The following is a 15,975-nucleotide window of genomic DNA, read 5'->3' as shown; positions in this document are numbered from 1 at the left end:
ACTGCAAAGTATGATTGTCTTGTTGATAAGAACAATGGGACATCCAAAGTTGTACTTGCTCTTAAGATTCTATGGTTATTGTTCAAGTAGGGAATCTGGATTAACCAACTCCAAAGGATGTGCAGACAGAACTAATCGAACTGGGTATGACTGTGATAACTGCAAAATATTCTAACATCTCCTTTAAAATGATAAAACGAACGAATAGATTACAAAATAAAAATGAAGGCGATTCTGAAAGAAAATGTGAAACGCAGAGGTAGAGTTGTATATGCATTTATTCAATTACAATATCTCACAAACATTTGAAACAGTTTTTGTTTGCACATGCAATTAAAACTTAGGATAGCAAAGAATGGCATATGGAGGGCAAACATCTCGCTATGGGTTCACAAAATGAGCAATGTGAGGTGTGATAAGCAGTAGAGGTGGTTCACCGTTTTGAGGTCTTCCATACCACGCTGACCCAACTACGCTGCCATCCAAGTCACCAGTGCTCTAAAAATCCACCAGGCTTACCTTGTGTGACAATCCCTCCCCCAAACACACACACAGAAATGTCAACAGTACTTCAAGAAACTTCTCTAACAGAGCTCTCCCATAAATCACTGTCAGACAGCTCTAATGGACAAATCCATCGTCCCTTTACAAGACCTGAGCTAAGCTCTATGTCAACAATCTCTATTGATTTGGAATCTGGGTATACCAATTCCGACCAAGGAATGAAATAACATATTGGCTGGGACACAGAGTATCCATAAATGCGTGATTCAAGCTGATAAACTATTATGTCCTGCATCGAGCATACCTGACCCCAAACGCCTAAGCAGATATTTCAAATAGAGGTCATGGCTTGCCAGTGATGCGGCACACTCCAGGCCCTCATTCTACATATGTTCTGGGACTGCCGCCAATTGCATGAATTCTGGGAAGGCGTTATACAGACGGTGAGTGAGGTTATAGATTAGGATCTACCACGCTCGCCCGCTTGTTGTCTATCGGGCTGGTTCCCCTATCTGGCAAAGACCAAAGTCACCAGCAAATTCCAATATCTAGCAAATATCCTAGCACAAAGAGAAATAACCAGGAACTGGAAACTGAAGGGGAGACTCAAAATGACCACCTGGTGCAAAGAACTCTTCAAATGGGAAGGATGCGAGAGGCTAAGAGGGGGCTAAGGCACATAGTGATAGCCAGGGCATGGGAGACCTTAGTACACAACCTCGAGTACCCAGACCTAGATACCTCGGAAGATGAAAGAGAAATTGCATAAGGCAGACGCCCCAGACATAAACACGTGAATTATAAACAACACACTCGCGATCGTTAAATAATCAAGACACTAGTGACTACTTCACAAAAAAGTACATCACTTCACACACAAATAGGAAATATACAATGCACTTGGCCACAGCTCCCCACGAAAGACTTACTGCCAAGATGACTTAGGGGAGGGGGTGGGGGGGAGTTAGTTAATGTTCAAGTTTTAATCTTATTGGACTATAAAGAATAGCAGCACGTACACCAGATGAGAACTGTGGAAATGTCAATGTACAATGAAACAAACTGAATTACTGTGCTGTTGTAATATGCAAATGGAGAAATGCGTAATAAAATCTGTTGACAAAAAAAACAGCTTCCATTGATTCCTCAGCATTGCCTCTCCATTTTCTTTTATAAGTTCCTATTTTCTCTCAGCTAGTTTCCACTGATTATGTTGCCTTCCTGTGTCCCTTATCCCAGACTGATCAACAGAAGGCCTAAATCCAAAAACACAAAGTATGAAAACTAACTATATTTTGAACAAGGACATACCTTCACTGTCAGTGTTGTTCTACCACTACTTCCCAATTATAATTTCTAATCTTGGTTCGTTGAGCAAAGAGCTAAAAAGCAAACACTGTCCAAACCTACCATCAAGTTCTTTGCCAGATACACCCGCCCATGCCCTAGAATGAAAATGGGAACCTCCCTTTAATTCATTATTATGCACCCATTGCACTTCTTGCCCTTCCTTGTTTTCAATGTCTATCACTTTAATAAAATTAATAAAATGTTCACTTTTCCCTTTTTATTATGAAAACTCATTAGCTAAAGCAACTACCAGAGTCACTTCGGAGGTGCAACTTCTAACTATGAACTGCTTTCTATAATTTTAAGACACAGCTCAAGATATCAACCTAATGTCAGTGTTATTCTAAAGGAGATTTGGTCAGCCATATATCAAAAGTGTTAATCGCAAGAACATTATGTTCTATTTCTCACTCGTCCGAGATCAATAAGTGGTAATTCTTTAAGCAAAGGTCAGTTACAAAGCAGCCCACAAATGTCTTGAACAACTTCAACAAATTATGCAACTGTAAAATAATTCTCGTTCTGGAATGTTACAGGTCATAAAGATGTTGGTGTCTGCTTAGTCAGGTCCTAAAATGCATGTTCCTAGTAAAGACCGATACAGACTGCCCATTCTGGGCCAACAAAAGTTTATCACTACCTTTAGAACTCAAAACTCTGTCTACTCTTGCTTCGTATGAGTTAAAATTGGTGTCTACTTATTTCTCGATGTTGGCCATCTTCTACAGGACTCCTCTTTGAACTCTACTCGTATAGAACAGAAACCTGTTTCCGGTGGGCATGATCTGTGCCCAGTCACTTGGAATGAAAACAAGAAAATCTGGAGAAGGGGTCTAGTGAAAAAGATGGACAGCTGGAATGGAGAGGAGCTCTAGAAACAATCACCAACAGAATAAAAGTAGGCCCATGAGCCAAAAGTGAGATTTGTTTATTTTGTGAGGTGAAGTCATTCTGATAAAGATGTTATTGCAGAAAGAATTTGTGTAGCTGTTCAAATTAGAGGTAATTTTCAGAGCTACTGATTGACTTCTCAGTGGCTGTCCTCTTTCTTTTCTGTAAGAAATTATTGCCTGGAAGGGCCTGCCATACAAATGCTCCTGGCTGCAAGGAGCATTAACCCATGGCACCGCAAACACAATTCTTTAAATGGCAGCAGCAGATATACTGGGGAATTATTTTAAAAAATGCTTCAGTCCCGTTTCATGAGTTTTTCTTAACTAGCTTCATGTTTTAAAACCATGTCCAGAGTTCAATACCAATGAAAACGACCTCAACATCCAGGAGACCGTAAGTACAGCCTTTAAATATCCAATGTGTCTGGACCCTTTATGACCTACTGGCCCAGTTGATTCTACTAAACAAGGCCTCTGGTGCAAAAAGGATTTGAACAACTGCAATACAAATATAGACAATCTGTTAAAAATGTGGGGATATTTATATACCTGCTCTCAGAGCAGAAAATACTATTTTCTGCATTCACTTGAAAAGGAGCTACAGTTAAAGTAGAACGTACTTCGAATCGATGTAGAAAAACAAGTTAATGACAATAAACGAGTTGGAAATCATTACCTACATTACAAAGAGTTATTTGAAGGAATACAAGGATTCATAATCCACCAGTTTAATACTGGAGGCACATGTTTTACGAATCACCAAATTATGAAGATGTGATATACAAAAGGTATCAAAAATATTATGAATTTACTACGGTCTGATTGATAAAAATACTCCCCAAAACATAGAAAATTCTTCTGTAAAATCAAAAATTATTTATAAAGGGTAATCTTCCTGGTCTTTTTTGCAAATTGATGTACCTTCAGTCACTGCTTAGTGGAAGTGAATTTAAAATAAACTACTACACTGTTTCGGTCAGCTGCACAACGATATACTGATTGACCTCTATGTGCTGAGTAAGAGGCTGGGCAGAAAACTAAGGTTTCACTGAGCAGTAAAAAAGGTTACTTTTACAAGATGTGGATTTGGCGTGCAGAGTAGAAGGCAAGATAATAGATCAAGCAGGCACTTATTTGTGCAACCATATGTTTGATTGCTAAAAACATTATAAAATACTATTATTGTCTCTGCTAATTTAAAGAATTCTCAAACACAAGTACTTATAAAAATGGGGGAGGTGAGGAGTGTTGTGAATTCTGCGATTAAATTGGAGTTGAGGACCATGATAAAGAATTGTTTTGGTAGACCCGCATTGTCTGGGACGCAAGCTATCCAATGCAAAGCCATGGGGCAACGGAGACACAAAGGGAGGACTCACACCAGTCGCCTGATGAGTGATACTCCTTCGAGCAGAACTTTACCTGTGGATTTGAGAGGCTCTGTCTCCACCATTGATAACTCATTTCCTACGCCATCTAAGACAAAATCACTAACCATAGAACTGATTGAGGTTCTGCTTTAACTAATGTGCTACAAGGTATGCTGTCTCATGGTCACCATGCCAATCACAACTCGGAGAATGCCCATCCTTTTCCACTCCTTAGAGCACTTGTCCCTCAATAGTAAAACTCCACCAAGGTCAGCGGGAAAGGACGGTATATAATTCTTCAAGATGTACATCGATGAGGATTTCCAGGAAACACAGATGGTTTTGAATTCTTCTCAGGTGCAATTCACTTAGTGGTTTGAACTGTAGAAGATGCAGTATTGCTTACGCTTTAGATCACTAGATGTCTTTCAAATTTGGTTGATTGCTGCCAGGAAGGTGGTTAGGAACGCAAGGTTTCCACAGATGTATACTGTCAATATTACCTTCTTGAAGCTGTGACCCTGAAAGACAAGATTTGCCAAACAATGTAATGAAGAATAATGAGCACAAAGCAAAAGACTAAGTGGTCACTTAAACATGTCACAAATTAAGAGATGACAACTAAAAAATAGCAAGTACTTACCTGAAACTAAGGTCATCCGAATTTAAAGACTCCCTTATTAATGTGGAGAATTAATGAAAATGTAGGTAAGGAATCTAACAAATGCTCACAACATCGCTGTCAAACCTTTATACATGGGATATTATGAATTACATGATTGATAAGTAAATGTTGTGGCAGCGAAATACATCTTTATACTGAGCAAATAGAGACTTTTCTACCCAGGTGTTCAATGAACCATTCCAAGGGCAAAAAGAAGACCCCTTTGTGGACCAGAAGATATGGTTTGGGTGAATCCAGCGAGTCATCAATGTTTTTCACTATGCAAGACAATCCCGGGGACATACAAGCATTGATTAGCAGCCATTAGATCTCCTGGGTATCAGAAAATAGTTGGAGAATCAAAACGGAAAATCATTGGTCAAGAGGCTGTGAATCACTGCTAGGGAGCAACAAGTCTCATGAAAACAGGGAGGAAATTGGGGTAACATGAGAAGAGCACTATTTCCATGTTTCTGGATGTCTTCGCTACCAACAGCGAATGAAAATAATAAAAGAAAATACTACATAATCCCTTTTGATCTACAATCAAACTAAGCTGCACAGAATGCACATTTAAATCGTGCATCATAAATATTCAATTCACTCACTTTTCCGCGCTGTGGCTAAATATATGTTCTTATTCTGTTGCTACAGTGACATTAACAGAAGCATACACCTGTATCCAGACACTGTATCCTTTATACCAATCTCTGAAAAATTCATTAAGGTGACATGCTGTACCAATTGCCCGCAACATCAATGAACAGCTAATGATTGCAATGGAAACAACCATTGGCAACGTCAATAGCTCTTGCATATGCCAATGTTTTTTAGCCATGTTGTACAGCAGTGTGGCTGTACAGCATGGCTAAAAGAAAAGTTATCGGAAAGCACTATGATGCAGCCAGCGCTGGCAGCATCATAGAACCATTTTCTTTCTTCTGGCAGGTGGAGGTGGGCAAGATGGACAATGGGAGAGAGGGAACAGGCAAGGAAGGGGATGAAAAAGGGAAGGGCCAGTAAAGACAAGCGCTATAATGCTGCCATTGCTGGCCAAGTTATAGTGCTTGTTTTTTGCTATGGTGGTGGGTATGGGGGAGGCAACAAAGACAATGGGAGGTGCAGGTGAGAGGTATGAAGCAACAATGAAAGCTGGGGTAGGTGTCGAACGGAAAGAAGCAACAGGATTACAGGGGGTGGGAAGGGAAGAAGCACACTAAGCAAGAGGGGTGGGAGGGGTAGAATCAAAACACATTCTGTGGTGTGAGCGTGGGAAAGCAAAAAAGAAAATGGCACCTGAATCACAGTGTGAGAAGTAGATAGACAGCGGAAGGACACTAATCAAGCAAAACCAATCAGTACTTAGTCCATGCGCCACACGAAAGAAAAATTGAAGCTGGCATGTGATGGCAGCAAAGAAGAGTGACAATGAAGCAAACAAACTGTAAGGCATGGGCAAACTCCAATCCCTTTATAATAATCAATACCGCTGCAGCCAAAGCGTATGCGCGGTCGGTAGGCAAGACCTAAAGTGGTGCTTAAAAATCTGATAATTCAGCTATTGATTCTGAATGCTGTACAATGATATAGTGCTTCAGCTCTTAAACATTTAACTTCTCTGGATTCTAAAGGAATTGCTGCTGGATGCCGGTGAGCCCCACCTGAGGACCTTTCTACGAATTAAAAGTCAAAAACATTACACAAAAACGCTCAAACAAGTATACATCAAAGCAATGCACAAACAATGAAGCGTTTTACTTAATTCGAAAATAAAAACATGTGTCAACATTTTAATATTATTGGGAAGATTGGAGCTTTTCTAAATGTGATTTATTAGACTCTACTATATCATATTGGTGTTTTGCTTCTAATACGGTTCCTTTTTTTCTGGAGCACATTGGTGCTTCAAACGAGACAGACTAGTGTTCCATACCAGATTCTGTTTGTTGAATGCACTGCTACAGGGGTACCAACTTAATGAGGATAACACATGCTCCTTCATCACCTTCCATTCTAGTACCGAAACAGGACAATGAGCCCATTTAGTCGACTCCCCTGAGCTACTGGAAGCAAACAGGAAAATCTCACTAATGATATTCTATCATGGTGAGGTTATCAACGTGCATTCACTTGTTAAGCATGAATGGAGGGTATAAAAATCCTCTGGGCATGCCAAGGAGATATCGGTTGTCGAAATAGCACCTCAAAACAACACATTTGGAGTTGAATGTGAGTTTACGTTCATGCTAACCCCACATTGCAGAATCCGCTGTGGCACTCTCTTTCATAACTATCAGATTATAGGTGAACCTCTCAATTTTAGTATATGTTATACATATATTATAGCTAGACTATAGCATGGTAGTATAGACCATACTGTAGCCACCCATTCAATGCACCGGCACTACTGGGACCCAGAAATATTTTTGCCCACTCACCAATGCTGCTCACTCACCAGAATGAAAGTGAAAAGGAAGGAAGTAGTATGCTGTACTTTGCATTTCCTGATGTTGGTGGAACATTGATACCCCTTAGTTCCACATGTCAAGATAACAATCTCTACTCAGAATGTTTGCATTCAAAGGACAGCTGTTGAGTCTTACATTCATAGCTGTGTGTGTAGGCTGAGGTGTATATGGACCTTCTTAATAAACTCTTATGGATTTAACCACATTTACTCTGGATTGATCTGTACAAGGGCAACAATATAAAAGAACCCTGGTTCCCTCCTACTCTTCATCATCTCAACTCCACCAGCTTCCAAGAATTTTGCTTCATCTTGGTATTGTATGAATCAACATTTGCTTTTCATCTATTTAGTCAAGTGTGACAACTGGAGTGGATTCTCTTATGTACTGTCTGGAAAAGAAGTACTACTTTAAAAGGAAAAGAGCGGATTCTCTATTATGTACTGTCTGGAAACGAAGTACTAATTTCAAATTGACATGTTTGTAACTGCCTGGCAAAGGAGTTCATTAAGCAAGGAAACTTTTATTGTTTTGCATCTGTTTTAACTATCTGCCTTTTAAACGAGACTGGTATTTTCTTTTGACACTGTGAAAGTTTTCTTCTTTAAACAAGCTAAATGCATGTGTTAACTTGAAGATCTGTGAAGATCACACTTATTCCCGAGACAGTTTATGATGAACATTTGCGTGGTAAGATAAGCTTACAAAAACCGGACATCGAGGCTAAGGTTATGGTGGCAAACCCATCAAACTTTCTGGTTTCTTTACTGATAAAATCTCTAACAAGATAAAAGTGACATTAGGAAAGATTTACATCTCCGAAAGATGTGATTCTTTGGTGAGTTGGGTTCTTCAAAAAGATCTTAAAGTCATTCTAGATCCCAATGAAACACCTTTCATAAGATTGAAACTTGATTACCCTGTAGGCTCACTATTGAAACATGACGGTATTTCCAGCATTGATCAATGTAGTCTACAAACAGTAGTCACCTCATTTGAAGATGGGTTTCCTGAGGTATTTAATGACCAATTAGGATGTTTAGTAGGTTATTCACACAAGATTGTTCTTAAAGAAAATTCTGTACCTGTAATTAGTAAACTTAGAAATGTTCCCATCAAGGTCAAGGATAAAATGAAAGTTGAATTAGACAAGTTGTTAAAGGGTGGAATCATCACTGAGGTAGAGGCCACAGAATGGTTGGCTCCAGTGGTCATGGCACTTAAAGCCAATGGAGAGTCTTGGCTCCGCACTGACTTAAGAAAGCTTAATAAATGCATTGTGGTTGATCACTACCCCTTACCGAAATTTGCAGAAATGTTGTCATTGTCAGGTGGAGCCAAGTTTTTCTCCTCAGCGGATTTAGCTTCAGCTTATCACCAAGTCCAGCTACATACCTCATCTTAAGATTTAACGACGTTTATAACACAGTTTGGGACATACAAGTTTTTGAGGATGCCTTTTGGGCTCATTTCAGCTACTGCTGTATTTCAGAGAGTAATGGAGCATGTGCTTAAAGAGTGTGATGGAATGAAGATATACCAAGATAACGTTTTTATTTTCGGTAACACTCAACAAGAACATGATAGAGTTAGGAAGGTATTAGATAAACTTAAACACAATGGCTTGACTCAAAGCAAAGAAATGCAAGTTCAACATTTCCAGCATTGACTACTTGGGACATACTAACGCCGGGTCTGGTATCAAGCCAAAAAAGGAACTTGTAGACACCATCAACAATTTATCCGGTCCCAAGAACAAAGGTGAGGTTGTCAAATTTTTGGGCATGTCTGAGTATTACAAAAAATGTATTAAGAACTTTGCAGACAAGACCTTTAATATGAGACTTTTGTTAAAGAAGGGAGTAAATTTCGAGTTGAACTCCGAATGCGAGAGAGAGCTTAAACTCATAAAGAGACAATTATCTGAAGCCTGCTCGGTTAACAGTTTTGATCCTAACCGAGAAGTGACTATCATGACAGATGCTAGTGGAACAGGTTTAGGCGCGGTCATGTTACAAGTATTCAATGGAGAGGCAGTTACGATGTTGTTTTTATCCAGATGTCTAAGTGGAGCAGAGTGTCATTATTCTGTAATCAAAAAAGAAACATTGGGAGTATTTTGGGCAGTGAGGAAGCTCCAGAAATGTCTGTGGGGTAACAATTTTGTGATAAGAACTGACCACAAACCTCTTAAAGAAATATTCGAAAAAAAGGAAATTGACAATGTATCTTCGAGAATACGCAAATGGGTAATTTCTCTCCAAGAATGTAACTTTCATGTGGAATATGTCCCAGGTGCAAAATATAACATAGCTGACTGCTGCTCTCATTTGACTGCTATAGAAAATGATAAGAACGAGTCCTCTGAAGAAAGGTCTAATGAATTTGATGAATATGCGGTCTGTTATGTTGATGACAGTATAATAAAAGAAGAAACCTGGATTAATGAACTCTCTAAAGATAATGTCTTACAATCTGTTATTGCGTGCATCAAGCATGGCTGGAGTAAGGACGACAAATCCGATGATGCCTTCGCAGGGTTCCATCGGGTTAAGGATGAACTAGCATTCTAAAATGATATACTGCTCAGAGGAACTAGGTTGATTCCTGTTATCATTTTAAGGAATCCATTAATCAGTTCTGCACATGACAGTCATCCAGGAATATCTAAAACTAAGGAAATAATAAGACAAACTTACTGGTGGCCCGGTATGGATATTTGCGTTGAAAGGTCAGTCAGAGAATGTGTTCATTGCATTAAATGTGACAAGGCCCTTAAAACCAAGGTCCAACCTATGGTCTTAAGAAAATTACCTAGAATGGCCTGGGAATAAGTTACAATAGACATTCTAGGGCCCATCAAACAGAGTAACATTGACAAATATTTTATTATACTGTTAGATCTCTATTCCAGATAGCCGGAGGTAAAAATAAATAAACTCTGTAGAATCTAGAGACGTAATAAAGTTTTGGGAGAACATTTTTGAAAGAGAAAGCTTTCCCAAAATATTGCTCTCTGACAGCGGAGTCCAATTTACCTCTAAAGAAATGAATATCCAATAGAGGCATCGTTCACAAAAGGTCAGCACTTTATCACCCAGAGACTAATGGTGTTGTTGAAATGTTCAACAAAGTGCTCAAAGAGACCATCCAAGGTGCCTTATCTTATCAAAAGTGTTGGCAATCAGAACTTCTTAATAAAGTAATAAGTTACAGGTTTTCACCACATTCAACAGGCAAAACTCATTTTGAACTTTTTTGTAAAAGGAAGCCTCAGACCATGCTAAGCGCTGCTTGGATTCTCAACAAATCAAGGGTTGAAGGAAATCGAAGATGATCAAGGGAAGTTTGAAAAAGAAATGAAGAGAATGATTGACAACAAGAAATACTATGATGTCAGGAAAGGTGTAAGAAAAGTGTTCATAGAAGTAGGTGATTTAGTTAAAAAAAAGGATCCTCGCAAAGGAACATTTGTGAATGGTTCAAAGTTCTTGTTACCCATGAGGGTCATCAAAGCTTTCAAACATGTCGTCAAAACTGTACATCTCAGGGTGTGGAACATAAACAGAGTAGCCAAATGCTCTAATTCTTACTCCTCTGAGGAACGATACAGAAACGACAGTGAGGATTCCTCGTACAAAGAAAGCAATTCTATACCCAATCACGACAACCCAGCACTAGACTACGTTCCAAACCTAAGTATCTGCAAAACTATTTGCGATTTACATGTTCTAATTTTGTACATACTTATTCATGTGCCTCAGGGGTCCACACTCGGTCCGACACCATTCAATCTTTATGTCACCCCTGTGGCAGAGATTGCTGGAAGGTATAGTGTTGAAGACGTGTCCTACACTGATGACATACAACTTGTGGTGCCCCTAGCACAAGCTGATAAGGCAGCTATCAACTTCAACACATGCATGCAAGAACTAGCAGTATGGATGGCCAACAACTGCCTCAAATTAAACGGGAGCAAAACGGAAGTGCTGGTTGTTGGTAAAGCACCTTCTGTCTGGACATCGGCTTGGTGGCCACAGTCTCTGCGTTAATCCCTGTGCCTAGTGAACAGGTCAAGAACCTAGGGGTGTGGCTTGACCCCAAGCTCTCGTTTGAGCAGGATACAAGGAGGGTGGCAGGTACATGTTTTGGAGTCTTGCACGGACTTCCGTTAGACATTGGACCTGCTGCCTACTACAGCCAGGAAAACCATGGTCCATGCCTAGTAACCTCGAGGCTGGACTATGGAAATGTCCTTTACGTGGGTGCTAATGTCAAATGCATACAGAGGCTTCAACGTATCCAAAATGCAGCAGCCCGCATGGTTCTGGTGCTACCCAAGAGAACCTCTTCCAGGAAGGCCCTGGTAGTCCTGCATTGGCTCCCAATTAAGGAGCAAATCCTGTTCAAGGCTCTGTGTGTGAGCCATAGGATTCTACAAAGGAAGGGGCCCACTTACCTACATAACCTTCTGACTCCGTATAACCCTTCCCGCCAACTTAGATCTAGCGGAATGGGACAGGTCAAGATACCCACTATCAGGAGGGCACGAATGGGCGGTCGCTACTTCTGTTTCATGGCGGCTCAACAATGGAACAAACTCCAAGGGTACCTTCGGCTGGAGGTCTCGGAGACAGCCGTCCGTAGGAATTTGAAAACCTTCCTATTCCCCACTGATTAGTTAATGGGTGTCAGGGTCTGAATTGGGGGGGGTGGCGTTTGGTATTCTGCTTCTTAGCTCGTCGGTACCCCAGCGCGAGGACACACTAGCCTAGTGTAACCAGGTGCTTTATAAACTTTTATAATATTATTATTATTATTATATGTGTTTACAATTAGTTTCAACTTGCTATTCTCCTTATGTTCGTTATTTCTTTTGGTGCTCATATTATTAGGGGGGGGGAAGGTGTGTAGTATGCTGTACTTTGCATTTCCTGATGTTGGTGGAACATGGATACCCCTTAGTTCCACATGTCATGGTAACAATCTCTAATCAGAATGTTTGCATTCAAAGGACAGCTGTTGAGTCTTACATTCATAGCTGTGTGTAGGCTGAGGTGTATAATGACCTTCTTAATAAACTCTTATGGATTTAACTACATTTTCTCTGGCTTGATCTTTACAAAGGGACTCAATTGTATACTCTTTAAGAGTTTTGTTACACGAGATGCTTTACATCTGAGAGTCCCATTTTCCTACTTAGGCAGTGAGTGATGCTACTGTTTAGTATAAAGAGTCACTTTTGTTGCCCCCCCCCCGGTGTTCCCCCTGACAGCATCATTGGCTCTGCGCCCTCAGCTAGAAGGCGCGGGAACAGAGGCAAAGGGATTCCCTCATTTGCATGGGCCCACGCCCCCATGCACATGAGGGCATGCCCTCTTGAGAAAGCGCTGCGCTGTATGTGCACCAACATTTTCAGTATTGCAGAAGGGGGGCACAAGCGTCTGTGGCCCCTTCTGTAATACCAAAGTGCCCCAATGGCACGCAAAGCAGACACATACGCCTGTTTGGGGTAGGGGTTGGGGGGTTGAGAGGTCATACACTTCCTGCTGTAATTTGTATATTATCTGCAAGTCACTCGCTCCAATCCAAGTGTCTGATTAGTAATGTATTGCCTTTCATTTTATAGCACTTAATACCTTGGCGTGGGCTTCAAAGAACTTTGAATAGTAACATTAGTTATTACCTATCGACACTGGTACCCTTTTTACTGACCTTGGTAAGATTAGAGGTGGTGATGTGATTCCAGCTTGGTTTTTTGAAGGGCTGGTCTCCCCCCACCCCCATCCTCGTTTGTTACATTCAAGGGAGCTTCCCCCCACTAATGTGATAGATTAGTGAGCGGTTGTATCTGTGTGTCACATGTTGCAGTTCAAGCTGGACAGCCTTTCATCTTTTAGCTGTCGAGACATTGCGTACCATTCATTTGGTAATAGTGTTTTTGATCAAACGTCATCCTGTGATAACTGATATGAATAATCAATAATATCAAGGCCCTTGTGAACATAGCAGAGAGGCAGCCCCTCTTATTAGGTCGAGCCTGGGCAGCGCATGCGCTGCTCTAGGAGGCATGCTGTAATAAAGTATGGACCTGAAGCTCCACCCACTCTCCCTGTCCATATTTTTCATTGGCTTGTGTCATTGTCCACTGTGAACTGTGGCTTTTCATTGGTCAATAGGCTTAGTAGTCCCTCCTTAGTAACGCTTGGTCTTAATTTGTAACCTCCTATAAGGACACCCCTGTTACGTTTGTTGTTACATGTTAGGCTTTAATTATAGCTCCAAGCACTATTTTCTTAAATCGCTTTGTCAACGCTCCGTCATATCTTTCCTACCGCTTAAAAAAAATCTTTATAGCACCGGCGCCGAACGCATTTGCAATGCTAAAGGTCTTGAATTTGCAAGAGTTTGAGCTATTGGCATTGTAAATAAGAATGCCTTTTATTTATCAGTTTTAAAAATAACACATAAATAAAAGGCTTTGTCAATAGCTCAAACTCCCGTAAATTCGAGACCTATTGCAGGTCTTTTGAGGCATGGTGGCCATTTTGAGCAGAGGTTCCTTTGTTGAACCTATTTGGTGATTTTATTCCTGATGAAGAGGTCCTGTTCCATGCATTGTTTTGGGAGTGATATAAAGCAGCTTGAAGGTGGATCTTCTGGCAACTGGTAACTAAGGTAGGGCCCTCAAGGCAGGGGAGATGTGGCTTGTTGATTTACATGTAGGAGTAGTTTAGCGGCAGAGTTCTGAATCTGTTGTAGTCTTTTCGTGATTGATAAAGATGAACCGTGGTAGAAGTCAATGGCGTAATCCAATTTAGACAATTCAAAAGAGATAGTAGCCTGGACCTTCTGTGGAAATCCCAGGTGAGGAAGAGGTGTTGCAGAGTTTTCTTGGTAATGAAGCTTGAGTGCGTTATTTGCCCACTTGGGCTTTCATTGGTAACTCTGAGTCAATGGTAATTGCAAGGTTTCTTACCTCCTTAGATACTTTAGGAGGTGTTCCCAGATAGTCAGCCAGGGGCAGGGTGGGTAATATTTTTTCAAATCTCCACATGTGAGAATTTTTGTTTTGGAAGCACTTAATTTGAGAAGGCTCCTGTCATCAACTGATCAACGGCTCTGAGGTAACTGAACATTTGTGAGTTTCCAATGTCTTTGGGGCTTTCCAGTTTAAGGAGTATTTGTGTGTCATGATTAGTTATCGCAAGCAAAGGTAAATTCATTGATCATTACCGGTAATGACTTTAGGCAGATGTTGAAAAGTATGGGTGAGATTGAGGGCCCCCTGTTTTTGTGAAGTATGGTTTGGATGAGGAAGGGGAGAATGGATGACATTTGTTCAGTACTGAAGTTAGGATGTGATCCAGTCGAGAGCAAGCCCCTCTATGTGGGCTTCACAGAGTCTTTGTATTAGAGTGTCATGTCAGCTGTGTCATGGTCCGCTGTTTCACAGACAGCTGGGAGGGCCAAGAGAAGTAGTGCAGCCACCCCGTTCCAGACAGTACAAAACAGGGTGGCACATGGAAGATGATGGCTCCTTAAAGTGAGGATGCATGTTTTCAGTTTTGCACTGCACATTGCCTATCATGCTCTCTTTCCTGCATTTTCCTCACTTTGAAGTAGTGTTCCTCTCTTGGCAGCGGTTTGAGTGTACTGTGCTGCAAAGTTGTTGATGTATGTAGTGTTTTACAGTTGAAAAACCTTGGAAATTTAAGGCTATTCACATTACAAATGAGAGATTTTACCTCCTCAAATGTCTTTGTGTTAAAGGATTTTCAAGCTCTGCACATGCAGGCTGGAATTCTATGTCAGGACTGGAGGCGAGGATTATGCCTTCTTTCTTCACTTTTATTCCATTAGCAGCATGAAGGTAAACAAAAGACTACTTTTGCCATGAACCATAGGGAAAAACGTAGTCAAAAAAACAATCATAACAACCACCAATCATGAACAGAGTGATGGAGCGAGTTTCAGAAATAATTTTATTCTGGCTTGTGAAATTAATCCCTTGTAACATGAACTAATATATTAATGTGTTATTGCATGTTTGTTGTACTACGTTAATCTAGATTAAAAGTTCATCATTGCATTACATGTGGGTTTAATGATAAATGTGCTCTTGTTGCATTTGCAAGTACATTTTATAATACATAATTAATGTTGTTTTGTTTGTCCTATTGTCTTTGTCAACATTAATGCGGCTGATTTATTGATGGCATGTGCTTAATTTATATGTGCTAGTGTCTACGTTATGTTATTGTCTATTTTGTGTTTGTATTTCTTTTTATCATTTCAGATATATGAAGAAACCTGCTGGACATTATGAAGAATGGTAGATTATAAATGTGCTGCTTTTTATGTGCTTCTGCTATATGATTTATATTAATGGGATAACATTAGTAATGGAAGTTAGGTAACAGAATGACTTTCTTTTCTTGTATTAATTATTCTTTTGTGTTTGTTTGAATGTTAGCCCGAGAGAAAGGCTTAATGCCTGGTTTTGGAAAATGATGGTTAGCCTGACTGAGAGCAGAGCCAAGCACAGCCATGTTGAAGCTTTTCCACGAAAATTATTCTCTGAAATAAACTGAAGCCTAAACAAAGACAATTGTGCATAATGTGCTCTGAATGTTTTTTTTTTCCAAGGCCAAGGAAATGACAAGGGATGGTTTGGCCGAGCTATGAAGGAAACAGAGAACTAACTTTGGTTACTGTATCAATCC

The 15,975-nt window shown here is 40.3% G+C and overlaps 1 protein-coding gene across 1 annotated transcript in view; it reads right to left on the bottom strand.

The window, feature by feature from the left end:
• Window positions 1–263: 263 nt before the first annotated feature.
• FRRS1 (ferric chelate reductase 1) overlaps window positions 264–15,975 on the bottom strand; it is a 240,179-nt gene continuing 224,467 nt past the window's right edge. The window contains exon 16 of the mRNA XM_086954631.1: window positions 264–4,638. Coding sequence (XP_086810757.1) covers window positions 4,546–4,638 — 93 coding nt within the window. The 3' untranslated portion in view covers window positions 264–4,545. The remainder of the gene's footprint in view (window positions 4,639–15,975) is intronic.

The sequence above is a fragment of the Lissotriton vulgaris genome, chromosome 1_1 (genome assembly GCF_964263255.1).
Source record: "Lissotriton vulgaris chromosome 1_1, aLisVul1.2, whole genome shotgun sequence".
Classification (NCBI taxonomy): domain Eukaryota; kingdom Metazoa; phylum Chordata; class Amphibia; order Caudata; family Salamandridae; genus Lissotriton; species Lissotriton vulgaris.
The sequence above is the reverse complement of the archived record's forward strand: the minus strand, read 5'-3'. Positions and strand labels throughout refer to the sequence as shown.